This window comes from Cibotium barometz, chromosome 4 (genome assembly GCF_041138505.1).
Source record: "Cibotium barometz isolate CiBa-2024 chromosome 4, ASM4113850v1, whole genome shotgun sequence".
NCBI lineage: Eukaryota > Viridiplantae > Streptophyta > Polypodiopsida > Cyatheales > Cibotiaceae > Cibotium > Cibotium barometz.
In genome coordinates this window covers 34,028,379-34,044,271 of record NC_141049.1, presented here as the reverse complement: position 1 = coordinate 34,044,271, position 15,893 = coordinate 34,028,379, and the positions used below count along the sequence as shown (strand labels likewise).

Below are 15,893 nucleotides of genomic sequence, written 5' to 3'. Positions count from 1 at the left end.
CTCTCTACCGCAGATATCAACCAAGTGCTGCTGTTATGAGAAGGCTTCCAAGTAAGTGGCCACGTCCTGTGTGGCATCCTCCTTGGAAAAATTATCGGGTACGATTCTGTTTTTTTGGGGGGTAAAAAGAAATGTTCTATTGCTTCACTGTACAAAGAAAGAAGCCCTCAAAAGTGAGACAACTTTTTTTTTTTGGAGATTGGATCATGCACGATTCTTCTTTCACTATTCTTGTTTCTTATGATATGTTCAGTCATTGAATAAGGAGTTGATTTCAAACACATAGAATACATGTAACTTTGGAGATATAATCCTTTAGCATGGCTCTTTTGAAGTTCTGCTAATGCTACTTGTGGCATAAGGGTGATGTCCTGATGGATTATGCAGAATGGCATGAGGTGGCAGATGAGACACTGGTCAGCATGGGTATTGGCAGAGCTTGGCAAGAGTTGGGCATAGTTGGCCCACCGATGCAGTTGTGTGCTTGAGGCTATCGGCTTGCAATTGTGTGCTTGAGGCCATCGGGCACTCGAGACACTAGCCATCTTGCTTTTTAGATTTCCTTCATGTGGTTCCATTTATCAATTGCCCCAAAGAATGCCCCTTACCTGGCTGGACCAGTGAATCAAAGAGATGAATTTTCTTTGCATTCCCTATGAGTGTGCCCAGAAGCACATCCTCTAGCTTTAAGTCATGCATATCCTCTAGCTGCACTTCTGACATGGCTGCTGCAAATTAAATTTACACTTTCTTAAATCCTTTTTCCTGTGTGTCAAATGCGAAGGATTTGCTATTCTTAAACTATGAGTTCCCTTTCTTGGCAAGAGATCCTTCATGCATTCATATGGTGCCGCAAGCCCTCTCTCACATCATGTGCAAAGAATAGGAGACTGGTGTCTCTGCTTAGGTAGAGCATTCTTCTCATAGCGTATCTATGAGGTGTGCAAGCTCATTAATGTGAAGGACAACGGACCTTTCGAGCAACCCATAAATTTTGATGGTCTGAACCTGGAGATCCAAGGGAAAGAAGGTAGATGTAGGTTTCAATCAAAGTTCGTGAGAAGTGCCATCTACAATCATCACTTTTTCATTAAAAAGATTGCTTTCCGAGGCGAATTTTGCTTTAGGGACTAGCAAAGATCAGTCTAAGGCCAAGAGGCTTGTACAGGAGGATTCTCAGCAAGGGGCAGGATTGCTTTCCGAGGAGAATTTTGCTTTAAGGCCAAGAGGATTCTCAGCAAGGGGCAGGACTTACGAGGTGCTTCGGCAAGTTTTCTTCATCAGGTGGTACCTTGGCATATTGACCAGATGAGGACAATGTGTAAGCTTCACGAGGGAGTCAGGGATTTCAAGGCATCAGATGCATCAGACGAGGTGGTATGATGCAAGCCAGGTCATAAAGCAACTGGTTTCTTTCTTGTATGCCTAATCACAAGGCTATGCATCCGAGGACACGTCTGCCGTTCACTACTTCGACTTCCACACACACACACACACACACACACGCACGCACACATACACACACACACACGGTGTAGAGCGAAAAGGAAAGATAGCATAGAGTAGAGGTAAGAAAACCAAGGGTCTTTCAAGCCATGCTTAGACATAGACGAGGCCATATGGGCAATCATAGCATTAAATGAGCACGTTAAAGGCCACGCAAGGAATCTCTAATGAGGTACACAGTAGTATTATTAGAGTCAAACAGGGAAGCACACTCTCAAGCTAGCTCGAAGAGGATGAAAGTGCCCGATAGTTGTTGGAATATCTCAGGATGGGACAGATTCGACATAGTAAATCCCTTGGGAAGCTCCCGTGCTAGAATGTGTGCCAACTATAAAAAGTTCAACAAAGCTACAATTAAGAATAGATATCCCCTTCTTTGAGCGGATGATGTGATAGATAGGCTCCAGGGAGCCAAGTATTTTATGAAGATTGATTTTCGTACTGGTTATCACCAAACCCGGAAAGCCGAGGACGAAGTCTTAAGATGGGTTTTCGAACCAGATATGGTCATTTTACGAGTTTCTCGTATTAACTTTTGGGCTCACGAATGCTCCTGCTACTTTTCAGCAAATGATGAACGATCTCTTTCGGGATTGTTTGTTGGGGAAATTCTTTGTGGTATTCTTAGACAATATTTTGATATATAGCCATTCTTTGGAGTAGCAGGTAGAGCACCTCAGATTCGTCTTGGGGATTCTAAGGCGTGAACGATTGTATGCAAAAATCTCTTAATTGTAAATTCTTTTTGTAAAGAAATCACATACCTAGGTCATTTGTTTTCTAGAGATGGGATGAGCATAGATCTTGAGCGAATCCAGAAGGTTTTAGATTGGTCGGTACCTCGGATTGTCAGATAAGTTCTCATTCTTTTTTAGGATTCACTGTCTTTCTTAAGAAGTCAGTGAGAGAGTATTCTGACGCGACTATTCCTCTTTCTAACCTCCTCAAAGGATGTGGATGAAAGTCCAACGCTCCTATTAACCTGGAATGAGAGGCTTGATCAAGCTATTAAAAGAATCAAGCTTGTGGTGAGAGATGCACTAGTTTTAGCCATACTGGATCTTGGTAAACCATTCGTGGTTGAGGCTGATGCCAATGATTATGCGATAGGGGCTGCCTTATTCTAGGAGGGGGAAGAAGGCACGGCGGGCAGGATTTTGACATGGTGATTCGGTATCGGAAGGGGGTTGCAGATGCATTGAGTCGGATTGGGAAGGTGAATCTTTTGAGTTTCATCGAGATTCGGGTTGACCTTTATGATTTCCTGAGAGGGCTATGTGACATCGATAGATATGTTGGTCGGATTGGGAAGGTGAATCTTTTAAGTTTCACCAAGATTCAGGCTGACCTTTATGATTTCCTGAGAGGGCTATGTGACGTCGATAGATATGTTGGTCAGTTTTGGCAGCAGGTCCAAGTAGGGATCTCCATTATTACACACCAGAGCTTAGGGATCATTCTACCTGTCAAGGTGGTTGGAGGTTGAATTGGATTATTCGGATTGGTTTGTTGTTTTGAAATATTGAGATTAGGAGGGGGATCCTTTATGAGTGTCACAATACTCCTACAACAGGTCATCCGGGGGTACAATGAACTATGATTTGGTAAAACGTATGTTTTACTGGCCCAAGCTGAGGGCAGAAGTCCAGGACTATGTGGTAAAGTGTCGTCAGTGTCAAGTGAACAAGGTTGAGCGCCGCCTTTAGGCTGGAGGATTGTAACATACTCTGGAGATCCCTTATAGTAAATAGGAGAGTATTTTTACCAGTCGTAGAGGGCATGATGCCATTTGGGTGGTGGTAGACAGATTGACAAAGATGGCAAGATTTTTATCCACAAGGAATACAGTAACGGCTCTTGAAATGGCACAAGAGTTAGTTGAGTAGCTTTTCAGGTGATATGGTTTACCTTGTGACATAGTGAGTGATAGGGACTCCAAGTTTACTAGACACTCCTAGCAGCTACTACTCTTCCAGAAATTGGAGACCAAGCTGCGATTGAGTTCCTCTAATCGTCCACAATCCGATGGGTAGACATAGAAGGTGAATCAGTGTCACATGCACCCTGCATTGGAGTTGTATGTGACACACTGGCTCTACATCAATGCACCATTCATCAGTAGGAATTACCTTTTTTAGGAATATTTTGTCATATGCCGTGGCCCTATTGTGAGTCCTTAGTCCAGGGACAGTCAGGCACAAGCTACGTAGGTTAGTCTCTGGGCCTTAGAGGTCAATCTAGTGTCAGTCCTTGGAGAATTATTAGATAGTGCATGTAGTGTCAGTCTTAGTATTAAGTTGCATTAGAGCATATAGGTAAGCCTTGGGCCAGCCCATAGCATGGCCAGCCCATAAAGGGCATCATCCAAGCCATAAATGGGCTTGGGCAGCTAGTCGGCTGCCCTACACAAGCCCAGTGGCTGTTGGCCAGCACAACAGCCTCACCATGGGCTGTTGGGCCAACATAGGAGATTGCTCAACATGAAGTCGTGCAGCATCGAGAAGTTGGTTTGCAGCATTGCAGTCGGACAACAGTAAATGCTATTTATGGTCCATGCGCTTAATAGCATTAAATGCTATTTATGGTCCATTTGCTACTGGCCGACAGCTTTATGCTGGCCAACCAGCAGCATAAGACCATATAAATACAAGCGTTTCAGTCCCACAAAATCATTCACGTATTCAATATAAATCAGCAAGATTAGGATCAGTTCCAAGCATTGCCAGATCTCCAGGAAGGGCATCTTCAACATTCAGCCAGCATATGTGCATCCCTCAGTTTTGGGGTTGCATAGTGGTCATTGAAGTGCCATTCAAAGGAGCTTGGACAACATCTGGATCAGCTTGCGTGGTCTACATCGTCATTACGTTTGGCAGTCCTCAGTCATGCTTCATACTCATTGTAAGTTCTCTAAAGATTAATGTAAGCAAATACTCCTGCTTGTGGGGGAGGGGGGGTTCAGTGGGTAAATTGGGACCTAATACTGTGTCGACTCTTATCTGCTTTCTCTCTCTCTCTAAGTGGAATTGCACTCACGGGTATAAAGAAGGCTTTGTTGCGTGTTACGACGATCAACCCCTTGCATGCTACAATCAGGTTTTGGAGGATATGCCTCATGTATACGTCTCTAAGAGACCATTATCTGCTTTCTCTCTCTCTCTAAGTGGAATTGCACAAACTCACGGGTATAAAGAAGGCTTTGTTGCGTGTTACGACGATCAACCTCTTGCATGCTACAATCAGGTTTTGGAGGATATGCCTCATGTATACGTCTCTAAGAGACCATTAGACTGGGAGACATACATCCCGATGATTGAGTTTGCCCATAATAGCCATCCTTAGTGAGCCTAAGGAAGTGATCCCGATAATACTGCGTCTTGATGGCGAGGGCCGGGCCGGGGTAATCCAAGTGTCCCTAATGTGTGCCTAAAGCAAATCATATCGGAGCACCTGGTTACGGTCCACGTGGGAAAGCTTGAGGTATGGTGAGTCTGGGTCAGACTGGTAAGGAGGGAGCTGGTCAATTTGAAGCCCATGTGCCGTAAACCATGTGATAAGAGAGCCATACCAAGATGAGTGTGTGCCTCTCGCAGCAATCGCCTACGAAGACTCCAGGGCTAGGCAAGTGTCGTGTGGGGTCCATCCCTCTTTGTATATAGGTAACTGTCTGGAAGAGTGCCTATATAACAATAGGGGATGCAACAAACTCTGCTTGAATGAAGACTTAATGAACTCGCTGAAGCTCCCGCCTCCCTCCCCCTGCTCGCGCCTTCGTCCCACCTGCTCGCGCTGCCCCCCCCCCCCCGGCCGCCGTGCCCGCCCCCCTTTCGCACCGGTTTGCCCTCCCTTTCGCGCCCGCCTGCCCCCCCTTTCGCACCCGTCTGCCCCCCGCCCCCTTCCGCACCCGTTTGCCCCCCCTTTCGCCCCCGTCCGCGTCCGGCCCCCCCTGCCCGCTTGCCTCCCCTCTCGCGTCCGCCTGCCCCCCTCCCCCCGCGCCCGTCAGCCCCCCCTTTCGCCCCCGCCCGCGTCCAGCCCCCTGCTCGCCTGCCCCCCCCCTCTTGTCCGCCTGCCCCCCCGCGCCCACCTGCCCCTTTCGTGCCTGCCTGCCCCTTCGCGCCCGTCTGCCCGCCTGCTCCCGCCCCCCCCCCCCCCCCTTCGCGCCCCCCTCTCGCGCCCTTCCGCTCCTGCTCCCTCCCCGCTCCCCCCCACCTCCCTCCCCCGCTGTCATCCGCCCCTCCCCCCCTCGCTTTCGGTCTTTCCCTCCCCGCTCTGCGCTCCCCCCCGTCCCGCTTCGCCCTCGACTCAGCTTCAAACTCTGATGGAGGCCCCTCCCGCCCCACCTCAGAGGGACTCTTTCGCAGCCCCCTCGCCCGCCCCTGAGGATACCCCCATCAGGCTTTCTCTTTCGCCAGAAGAGGAAGCGAGCCTCACTGCAGAGGTGGAACGCCTCCAGGCACATTCCACCATCTGCCGTATAGTTGGCACCCGCCCCAGAGCAGAGGGGAGATCCGGGATCTTCTCCAAGCCCGCCTTCTTGCAGATGTGGACAAGATCCTGGACGTTTAGTTACTGGGCTGCGGCCATTACCAGATTGAGTTTGAGACAGCCGAGAGCGTGGCCCAGGTCCTAGCCATGACTCCCCTTGACATCAGGGGCGCTCGGGCCTTCTTCAGACATTGGCAGCATGGTTTCGACCCAGCAGCGGCCGAACAGGGAGAGCGCCTATTCCATGTCACAGTTTGCTTTGTCACAGCTTGCTTTCCTAGACTTCGCCACGAGTACCTTCCGCTCCTCTCCAGGATAGGATCATTCGTGGGCTCGTAGGGTGTAACTGAATGACCTTCGGAAGGGAGGAGATGTCAGGAACCAAAACTCTGACCGACGGCAGGCTCGCTGCTCTAGCCACCATTGAAGCTGCTGTGGGGCTAGTCTCAAGCATCGAGCCCACGAATGATCCTATCCTGGAGAGGAGCGGAAGGTACTCGCAGCGAAGTCTAGGAAAGCAAACTGTGACATGGAATATGCGCTCTCCTTGTTCGGCCGCTACTGGGTCGAAACCATGCTGCCAATGTCTGAAGAAGGCCCGAGCACCCCTGATGTCAAGGGGACTCATGGCTAGGACCTGGGGCACGCTCTGGGCTGTCTCAAACTCAATCTGGGCTGTCCCCTGATGTCAAGGGGACTCATGGCTAGGACCTGGGGCACGCTCTGGGCTGTCTCAAACTCAATCTGGTAGTGGCCGCAGCCCAGTTAACTGAACGTCCAGGATCTTGTCCACATCTGCAAGAAGGCGGGCCTGGAGAAGATCCCGGATCTCCCCTCTGCTCTGGGGCGGGTGCCAACTATACGGCAGATGGTGGAATGTGCCTGGAGGCGTTCCACCTCTGCGGCGAGGCTCGCTTCCTCTTCTGGCGAAAGAGAAAGCCTGATGGGGGTATTCTCAGGGGCGGGCGAGGGGGCTGCGAAAGAGTCCCTCTGAGGTGGGGCGGGAGGGGCCTCCATCAGAGTTTGAAGCTGAGTCGAGGGCGAAGCGGGATGGGGGAAGCGCGGAGTGGGGAGGGAAAGACCGAAAGCGAGGGGGGGAGGGGCGGATAACGGAGGTGAGGGGGAGGGGGGAGGGAGGGCGGGAGAGGGGGGCGGGAGAGGCGCGAAGGGGGGGAGGAGGGGGGCGCGAAAGGGGGAGGGGCAGGCAGGCAGGGGGCGGAACGCGGACGGGGGCGAAAGGGGGGGCAGACAGGTGCGGAAGGGGGCGGGAGGGCAGACGGGTGTGAAAGGGGGGGCGGGAGGGCAGATGGGTGTGAAAGGGGGGGCAAGCGGGACGCGGATGCGCACGGCAGGGGGGGGGGACGACGGCGCGAGCAGGGGGGGAGGCGAGAGCTTCAGCGAGCGCGAGTCTATTGAGATGTTGGACCGCATAGTGGCAGACCTAGCGCGAGACCCTGGCTATGTATGCATACATGAGGATTCTTTTTCCGAGCGGGAGGCAGTCGCTATGGGACACAGCCACTAGCGCTTAGTCCGAGACTCTTGCACCACACCGGGTGGGCAGATTCGTAGTCGCTCGGATGGGGATTACTCTCCATCCAAGCCGCTTGCGAAGGCCCGCCGTATGGCTGAGATAGCCTCCACCTCAGCAGGTCATCCATGAGGATCATCCCATGGAATGTACAGGGCCTTGGCGGCGCACACTATGTACGTTATCGTGGTTACTCGAGGCAGGAGCTTCAGAGATGCCTGGTTGGGGGCAGTATTGATATTTTGATGATGCAGGAGCACCATTTGAGTGAGCAGGATTCGGAGTTATGGTTCGGTGATGCCTGGTAGATGGCACAATTTTTGGTCTGCAGGTTTTGGCCCCTTGGGAGGGCAGGGAGGAGTATGTATGGTCATTGCGGATGCATGGCGGCAGGCCATTGTGGATTGCGGGGTCATTGTGCTTGGTAGAGCGCAATATGTTACTCTGAGGATGCATGATGAGCACATTGGTGTGCTCAATGTCTATGCGCCCAATCATGCTAGTGCCAGAGCAGAGTTGTGGACCCTTGTTACAGATGCATTGCCTGAGGCCGCACATTGATGTGTTGGGGGAGACTTCAACATGCTTGAGGACCTGGCCGATAGGGTGGGAGGCAGTCATGTTACAGTGCACGGCACGGAGCTTGCAGCTTGTGCGCGATTTTGTATGACACTGCGGATCACTGATGCATGGCAGCGTGAGGCTTTCTCCCGTTCTAAGGATAGTCTTAGTTTTTCTCGGTCGGATTGCCGACAAGGAGGGACTAATTTATCACGGATTGATCGCTTCTATGTGGGCGACAGGGTCGGGGAGTGTGGTGGCTCCGTTGGCATTCTCGCTGGCACCTCTTTCTCAGACCATGCACCAGTTATTTTGACTCTTGAGGAGAGGACACGGGAGACCAGCTTGTAGTTGAGGATCCCAGAGAGGATACTTACAGACCCGAGTCTTTTTGAGGACATTGAGAGGATATGGCAGGATAGCTAGAGCTCTGACCTGGATGCAGCAGGCCAGTGTGCCCAGGGGCTCATCGAGCTCAGCTCTTTTTTGCACGCTACAGCCTTGATACGGCTAGGAGAGACACGAGAGCGGGAGCGTCGCTTGAGACGTAGCCTTGCTTCGCTTCAGCGCCTTGAGGAGCAGCAGCCCACATGTGAGTGGGTGGCGTCCCACCTGAGCCAGGCACGTCAGGAGGTTCGAGAGGCAGAGGAGCAGACACACGAGTTTTACTATCATCGCCAGGCCTCTGAGTGGACATAGCTTGGTGATAGAGTGACTTGGGAGTTTTTTGAGATCACTGAACCCCGCCATGCTCGAGCAGGAGTACGCTAGCACACCCTATTCACTTGTATATTTCAACACCTCCCCTCAAGTGAATGCTCCTAGCACACCTGGACCCTATACCAAGTTTCTCTCTTACTTGATAGCCCGCCGACCAGTGTCTAGCACACCTTCCCTCAAGTTAACTTAGCACACTTGGACCCTATACCAAGTTTCTCTCTTACTTGATAGCCCGCGACCAGTGCCTCAAGTCCCTAAACTCATAGTCCTTGACACTCTCTCTCTCTGTCCAAGGCTACTACAAGTGCCCGTGACCTTGACTAAAGTGCTCACACATACATCTACCACGTGGCCTACATCATCGGTGGCTCAGAGGTGGTTTTACTTTGTTGGGGTAGATTACATTGGGTTGTGGGGTCTCTCTCTCTCTCTCTCTCTCTCTCTCACACAGATTTTCACATGGCTCCTCACTCTTTGGAGCCTCACATCTTCTCTTGTCTTCAGTCTTCTTGTCGTGGCAGCTTCTCTCCACGCGTCTGTGTCTTTCTCTTCTTTTAGGACGGATCGTTAGTCACTGAGCCCGAGGAGATTAGAGCTATTGCCACTGAGCTCTACAGAGACCTGCTTTCAGCGGAGCCAGCCACGGAGGCACGTGATGCTTGCAGACAGACTGTGTGGACCCATCTGCAGAGGAGGGTCACAGATCGTATGCGCACAGCTTTGGGTGAGCCCCTTCCAGAGGATGACTTGTTGAGGCTTTGAGGGCCCTCCCGCGTCATAGTTGCCCTGGGGAGGACGGTTTGACGCCTGCCTTTTTATGCGCTATTGGGACCTTTTGGGGCCAGGCCTCCGCAGGGATTTTCAGCATGTTTTGGACAGTGGGGTGATGCCACAGAGTTTTTCAGAGGGCTTGATCTTTCTTATCCCCAAGGGGGAGGAGGGAGTGTCAGATGATATTCGGCAGTGGAGGCCTATTACGATCCTCAATACTGTTTACAAGGTCCTAGCCAAGGCCTTGAGTTTGAGGATCCAGCCCTTCCTTGGGGATTTGATTTATGCTACCCAGACAGGCTTTGTCAAGGAGCGCAGTATCCTTGACAACATCTTCACCTTCTGGGAGGCGACGGCCCGAGCTAGGTTTCTCAGCGAGGACTTGGTCGTTATGCTTCTCGATTTTGAGAAGGCATACGATAGAGTCGATTGGGGTTTTCTGGAGGGCACTTGCTTCGCCTGGGTTTTGAGCCAGACTGGATTCGAGGAGTGGCGGCTCTATATTCCACAACTCGTAGCCAGGTGTTGATGGCAGGAGGACGGGGGCCGAGTTTTGAGCTGACCAGATCAGTCCGTCAGGGATGCCCTCTTGCTCCGTTCCTTTTTCTTTTCTTTGCAGAGGCTATGAGCATGTATCTGACAGCAGAGGAGGTTGGCTTGAGAGGACTCCAGCTTCCAGTCCGGGGTGAGGACTTGCTTGATTCTGAGTTTGTTGATCACACGGGGTTGTTTTTGCATGGCAAGGAGACCAATCTACAGAGGGCAGAGCAGTCTCTACAGGTTTTTGGTGTGGCTTCGGGAGCATTGATCAATTGGCGCAAGACAGTGGCTTTTTGGATCAGTAGCGCTCCCGCTCCGGCATGGAGTCCAGACCCGGGTTTTAGATGGATTCCTCCTGGCACAGCAGTGCGGTATCTGGGATGCCAGATTGGACTTGATTTGTGACCTGAGTAGCATATCGCCCCACTTCTTCTGAGCATTCGGAAGAAGCTTCTATATTGGAGTATAGCTCGGCTTTCCTTGGCTGGGAGGGTGGTGGTGACAAATCAGGTGCTTTTAGCGACTATGTGGTATATGACGTCTTGCTGGATTTTCTCGAGCTCTTGCATTAGCCAGGTACAGAGGTTGGTCAGCTGGCATGAGCAAAGGGTGCTTGGGCAGTTATTACTCTTCCGCTTGGGCATTATAGATCCAGCTGATCAGAGTAGAGCCTTGTTGGGGAAGCTTATTGTTCGGGGGCTGCTTCCAGGCGCTGAGCCTTGGAAGGAGCTTCTTTTTTAGCGGCTGTAGGCTAGAGCTCCCCCAGCAGGGGGCACTTGGGCACCAGAGATACGGTGGATCTTCATAGAGATGAGGAGGACAGGCCTCAATAGAGGATGGGAGGACAGATTTGCCTTGAGCATCCTGCGAGCTTGGGAGTTGTTGAGAACTGGGGCTTTCTCAGAGACCTTCCACTTGTGATGAGGAGCGGGCCAGACAGCCGCTCATCTGGAGCCCCGCGGTACGCACAGAGCAGGGTCATATGCTGGGTTCTCAGCCTCGTCTAGCATGGGGACTATTGGCGGCAAGCCCAGCACGCAGTTTTGGAGATTGGCAGGCCTTTTGCAGTCTCCTAGAGGAGATCCAAGCGGAGAGGCTGAGTCACTTCAGAGGGGGGCTGATTATGAGGGATGACATTCAGGAGGCACTCACTGAGGAGTGGTTCACGCCTTTCGAGCCAGCGGCCCCACGGTGGATGGGAGCCTTTACATAGTTGGAGATCCTGATTGCTGTCAGAGTTTGCACTGAGGATGGTAGATGCCTCTACTATGAGATACAGGATGAGGGCAGACTTCAGAGAGTGGAGGCGGAGTCGCCTTTGGTTGCAGAGTGCATCTTTCAGAGGATACGGGTACTGGCCGCCGCTTCTCGCAAGTGGTATATTGATCCAGACCCTGCAGATGTGGACTCTCATTGGCGCATATGGGCATATGCTGCGCGCCCCTTGGCTCGGCTCCAGTGGGACTCTGGCGAGTATGAGTGGCATGATTCTTATGCGTCCCCCGAGGCCACAGAGATCACCTTCTTCCAGTACATTGTTCGGTTGGGGAGGCATATTTTGAATGCGAGGAGGATGGTCTCTCCAGCTGTATCGGAGCATTGGCGGCTACAGGGACTCTCACAGGAGTTCCTGGAGGATTTTTGGACCAGGCTCTGGGCTAGCAGACAGGCACGCAGGATCTCGGCTTTCCAGTGGTGGCTGGTTGTCCACAGGGGCTCTGCAGTTGGCACCTGGCTTGTCTACAGTGGCCTTCCGCCGGCCTGCGTCCGATGTGGCCACCCATTGGAGACACAACGACATTGCCTATGGGACTGTCCACAGGCGCAACAGATTTGGCTGAGGATTCTGCGCATTTTGGCCCTCCCTCTCTCCAGAGGGAATGTATACGTGGGGAGTCGCTGCTTGGTCGACTTCGTCAGGGCTAGCTATGGGATACGAGATGGAGCAAGCCAGCCAGGCCATCAGATTCATTGGGGGCCAGCCTCGCCTTGTTCCTTCACCGGATTTCTCGACAGCCGGCTGGACACAGGAGAGGGATTTACGATGGGAGCTCCTCAGTAGCTTCACCATATCGTTCACTTGGAGAGCCCTTTGTTTCAGGGCTTTTGAGGGGAGACTGGAGCCACCAGCAGAGACTGTTCGGGCTATCTGGCACGAGTTGATTCACACGCTCCGGGGCGACTCGGATCGAGCGATCTTGCGACGCCAGGCTTTCCACACCACTTGGCGCAACGGCCCTTTCTATACTCTACACTTGGGTACCCCCTGCTGGCACTACAGGCCACCTGTTTGGATTCCCTTCCCCCCCCCCCTATTGTATGATATAGCCTCTCAGCTTATTTGTACTTTTCTGCACCTTGGGAGAGTCTCCCTAGCTGCCTTGATTGCATAGTTACGGGAAACGGAAACGTTTCGGGAAACGGCAAAGGGCGAAACGGAAACGTTTCGGGATTTTTTGAAAGGGCTGAAACGGGAAACGCTTTCAGCAAGGGGCTTTTACGAGAGGGAAAAGGAGCCACCATTTAGTACTCACATTTGAGAATACATGAAGAAAGACAACACTAAAGTTCAACCAATGATCAATCATCAATGCCAAATTCCAAATTTCCAAATTCCAATACATTATAAACTATAGTATATACACCACATGTGTCATGCATTTACAATTTGCATAATGACTCAAGAGTAACAAAATGGCATTGCAAAATTCCAAGTTCCATCTCAGCTTCCAGGACAAAAATGAAAAGAGTACATACTACAAAGCTAAAAAGCCCAAAAAGTGTAGGCCCTAAGCCTTGGCCCATAAGACCTATACATCAACATCTGGCGGATCTATGGGATCCTCCTCTTCAACCTCAACCTCCTCCTCTGGCATGGAATCATCATCATCATCATCATCAGTACCATTGGTCCCATCTGGTCTATGAAAACCAATATTCTTGTCATGTGTATACTCCTGTCTCATCTTGTTAAGCAAACGCAAGTTTGCATTAACAAAGACAAGATCATTAGCCCTGTGTACTTCGAGACGGTTCCTCTTCTTTGTGTGGATGTGGGCGAAGCTACTCCACAAGCGCTCACAAGAAGAGGAGCTACAACCCTGGCTAAGAATCCGAATGGCAAGCCGTTGTAGCTCAGGGGAATCGGCTCCATAATCCTCCCACCATGTGACAGCCCCAACTTTAAATCTGAATTTGCAAAACAAAAAAAATTCAGATGTATGTAGTACTAAGCATGCACAATGTAAATTGCATTTAGTACTAGATCCAACCTATAATTGAAATCTGAAAATTACAATGATTTATGATTACCTGTCATGTTGTGCATCTTCCCATCCAAAGATGCCCTCCTTATTGCGGTAATTTGCAAGTTGGTCCTTCACCGTTCTTCGAGCATCCGGAGTTAATACCATCTTTTGGAGAGTGAGGTTCCAACCACGCACCACCTCTGCATCACTCTGTTGTGAACTTGCCTTGTGTTGAAACTTCGGGTCCAACACAAAGGCAGCTGCATGAATCGGAGAGTAATATTGATTCCACCTACTCACAGCCAACTCTTCCAACTCCCTCAATCTTTGGGGATCTTTCTCTTTCTCTCTAATATTTTCAATCATACGATCCATCCCCTCATATACCTTACCAATGAAAGGCACATCTCCATCCACCTTTTTTAGCAATTTGACAATAGGCATACACAAATCAATGACGTGTGATGCATCACCCCAAAAATCATCACTGCCAATACACAAATCATAGCAATACAGCCCAAGTGCTTGCTTTGAAGTGGGCCATGCATCCCACTCAGGGCTTGCCACAACCTGTTTAAGTGCAGGTCTCATTTCAATGAGCCTTTGAAGCATCACAAAATTATATGCAAATCTTGTCTCTGCATACTTCAAGAGCTCCTTTCTTGCAAACTTGCGGTACAATGAAAGAGAAAAGTGATGTCGTGTGATAAAGTTAACTGCCTCTCTTCCACTTGCAATAATATTCTTCACCCAATCTAATTTGCCAATGTCTTTCAAAAGATTATTCAAACAATGAGCAACACATGCACTCCATTGAATATGAGGGTACCTTTGTTCCAATAATGCGCCCGCTGCCTTGTTGGTATTTTCACCATCTGAAACAAGTTGCAAAACATTGGATGGCCCCACATATTCCACAGATTCTGCCCACATTTCCACTAATACAAAGGCTGTGTTTTGCTGCACTCCACACTCTAAAGAGTGTATATATAGTGAAGACCCTCGACAATATGCAAGAATGCCCTCCAATGAGTGACTTCGTACATCGCTCTAGCCATCAGCCACCAAAGTCACTCCATACTTGTGCCACTTTTCCTTAACAGGCTCAATGGCTTGATTACTGCCACCACCTCATCCTGTAGAAGCTTCTCCCTTAATGCATCATATGTTGGAGGGACATATGTGGGACCAAATGCAGCAATTTCAGACACCATCTCCTTGAAATAATCAGATCTAGCTGCATTGAAACTAATCCCACATGAATAAAAAAGACGAGCCACAGATGCATCTACTTGTGCCTTTCTTTGCGGGTGCCATGATGTGTATAAGCTGCTTTGCTTATGTCTGGGAGGTTGGATAGGTGAAGGAGCATTTGGTGTCTGAACCTGTGCACTCCCAGAAGAAGAAACAGTAGCACAAGAAGGAAGAGGACTTCGAAATGCAGTAGCCACATGAGGACTTGAACCTGAAGTAGCTCTTGCACCTGTGGATGCCATGGTCTTTGTCCTCTTTGAGCTACGCAATGCTTCCACCTCCCGTTGCATCCTCTCTTTTTGTTCTTGAGGTACTTGCATTGCAATACCCTCTCCCTTAATGCCAAGAAGATGGCATTTCACCCTGTCAGGGCTCCCACCTCTACGCAATCCACAAAACCTGCACCTCCACTTACGAGCTCCTCCTTTTTTGGTATCATACTTGCCCTCAAGTTCAACTTGTTGCCACCAATAATCCGACTGCGTGACTTCGCTCACGGTGCCTCTCTCAGCCATGACGAGAACAAGGCAAGCGTGCAAGTTGCGGAGGCTACTGCACAAACATGCAATTCAAATCTGAAAATTGGAACTTGAAAGAGGAGGGTAGGATGGGTCAAGAGTCAAGACTCAAGAGTCGAGAATAAAAATAAATTCAGAAATGAGAGCTTACCTTCACACGAGATCGAAGGGGCCTTTGGGCCTGCGCACCGTGGAGGACAAGAGTGAAGAGAGGGCTGAAGGCTGAGGGCACTTGAGGCTTGAGCGGCGAGCCTTGGGCACTCGGGAGGAGAAGGCTTGAGCCTTGGGCAGTATGGAGGACACAAACCGGGCAGCAAGCAAGCAAGGGAGGAGCGGCGAACAGGCGGCGGCAGAATGGCGGGCTGCGCAGAAAAAAAACAGGTATATCAGGGGAAACGTTTCGGACAGGTCTGAAACGGGGAAACGCGCCGTTTCCCCCAGGGGAAACGTTTCCCCAACGTTTCCCCCAGAGACAGCGTTTCTGTCCTGAAACTGCCGCGAGAAGGCGTTTCTGCTGTTTTTTCTCCTGAAACACGTTTCCCGTAACTATGCTTGATTGGTCTCTGCTCTGCCTTCTTATGAGCAAGAGAGGGTTGGTAGTCCATTGTGTTGGGTGTTGGACTAACACTTTCACACACACAAACCTGCACATTAGGGTTAGGTGCAGGGTAGAGAAGCTCACACACAGAAATGAGAGAGAGAGAGAGAGAGAGAGAGAGAGAGAGAGAGAGAGAGCCAAAAGTGTGGTATCCACAAAAT

General features: G+C 50.7%; 2 protein-coding genes across 2 annotated transcripts in view; one reads left to right on the top strand and one right to left on the bottom strand.

Annotated features, from left to right (window-relative positions):
• Positions 1 to 15,893, top strand: part of LOC147639178 (protein pleiotropic regulatory locus 1-like) — a 75,669-nt gene that overhangs the window by 16,582 nt on the left and 43,194 nt on the right. Inside the window, exon 6 of the mRNA XM_086788115.1 lies at positions 14 to 98. Within this exon, the coding sequence (XP_086644241.1) occupies positions 14 to 98 (85 nt within the window). The remainder of the gene's footprint in view (positions 1 to 13; positions 99 to 15,893) is intronic.
• LOC147639179 (uncharacterized) lies at positions 12,613 to 15,131 on the bottom strand. The gene is made up of 3 exons (XM_086783715.1): positions 14,444 to 15,131; positions 13,427 to 14,285; positions 12,613 to 13,303 (listed from the first exon to the last, which is right to left on the bottom strand). Exons 1-3 carry the CDS (start codon positions 15,129 to 15,131, stop codon positions 12,925 to 12,927), a joined length of 1,926 nt encoding a protein of 641 aa, XP_086639841.1. The 3' UTR covers positions 12,613 to 12,924.

Coding starts and splice junctions, on each gene's coding strand:
- LOC147639179 (XM_086783715.1), bottom strand. CDS start 15,131: ATGGCTGAGAGAGGCACCGTGAGCGAAGTCACGCAGTCGGATTATTGG. Junction 14,286..14,443: donor GTTAAGGAAAAGTGGCACAA/GTATGGAGTGAC, acceptor AAATGTGGGCAG/AATCTGTGGAATATGTGGGG. Junction 13,304..13,426: donor GAAGATGCACAACATGACAG/GTAATCATAAAT, acceptor TTGCAAATTCAG/ATTTAAAGTTGGGGCTGTCA.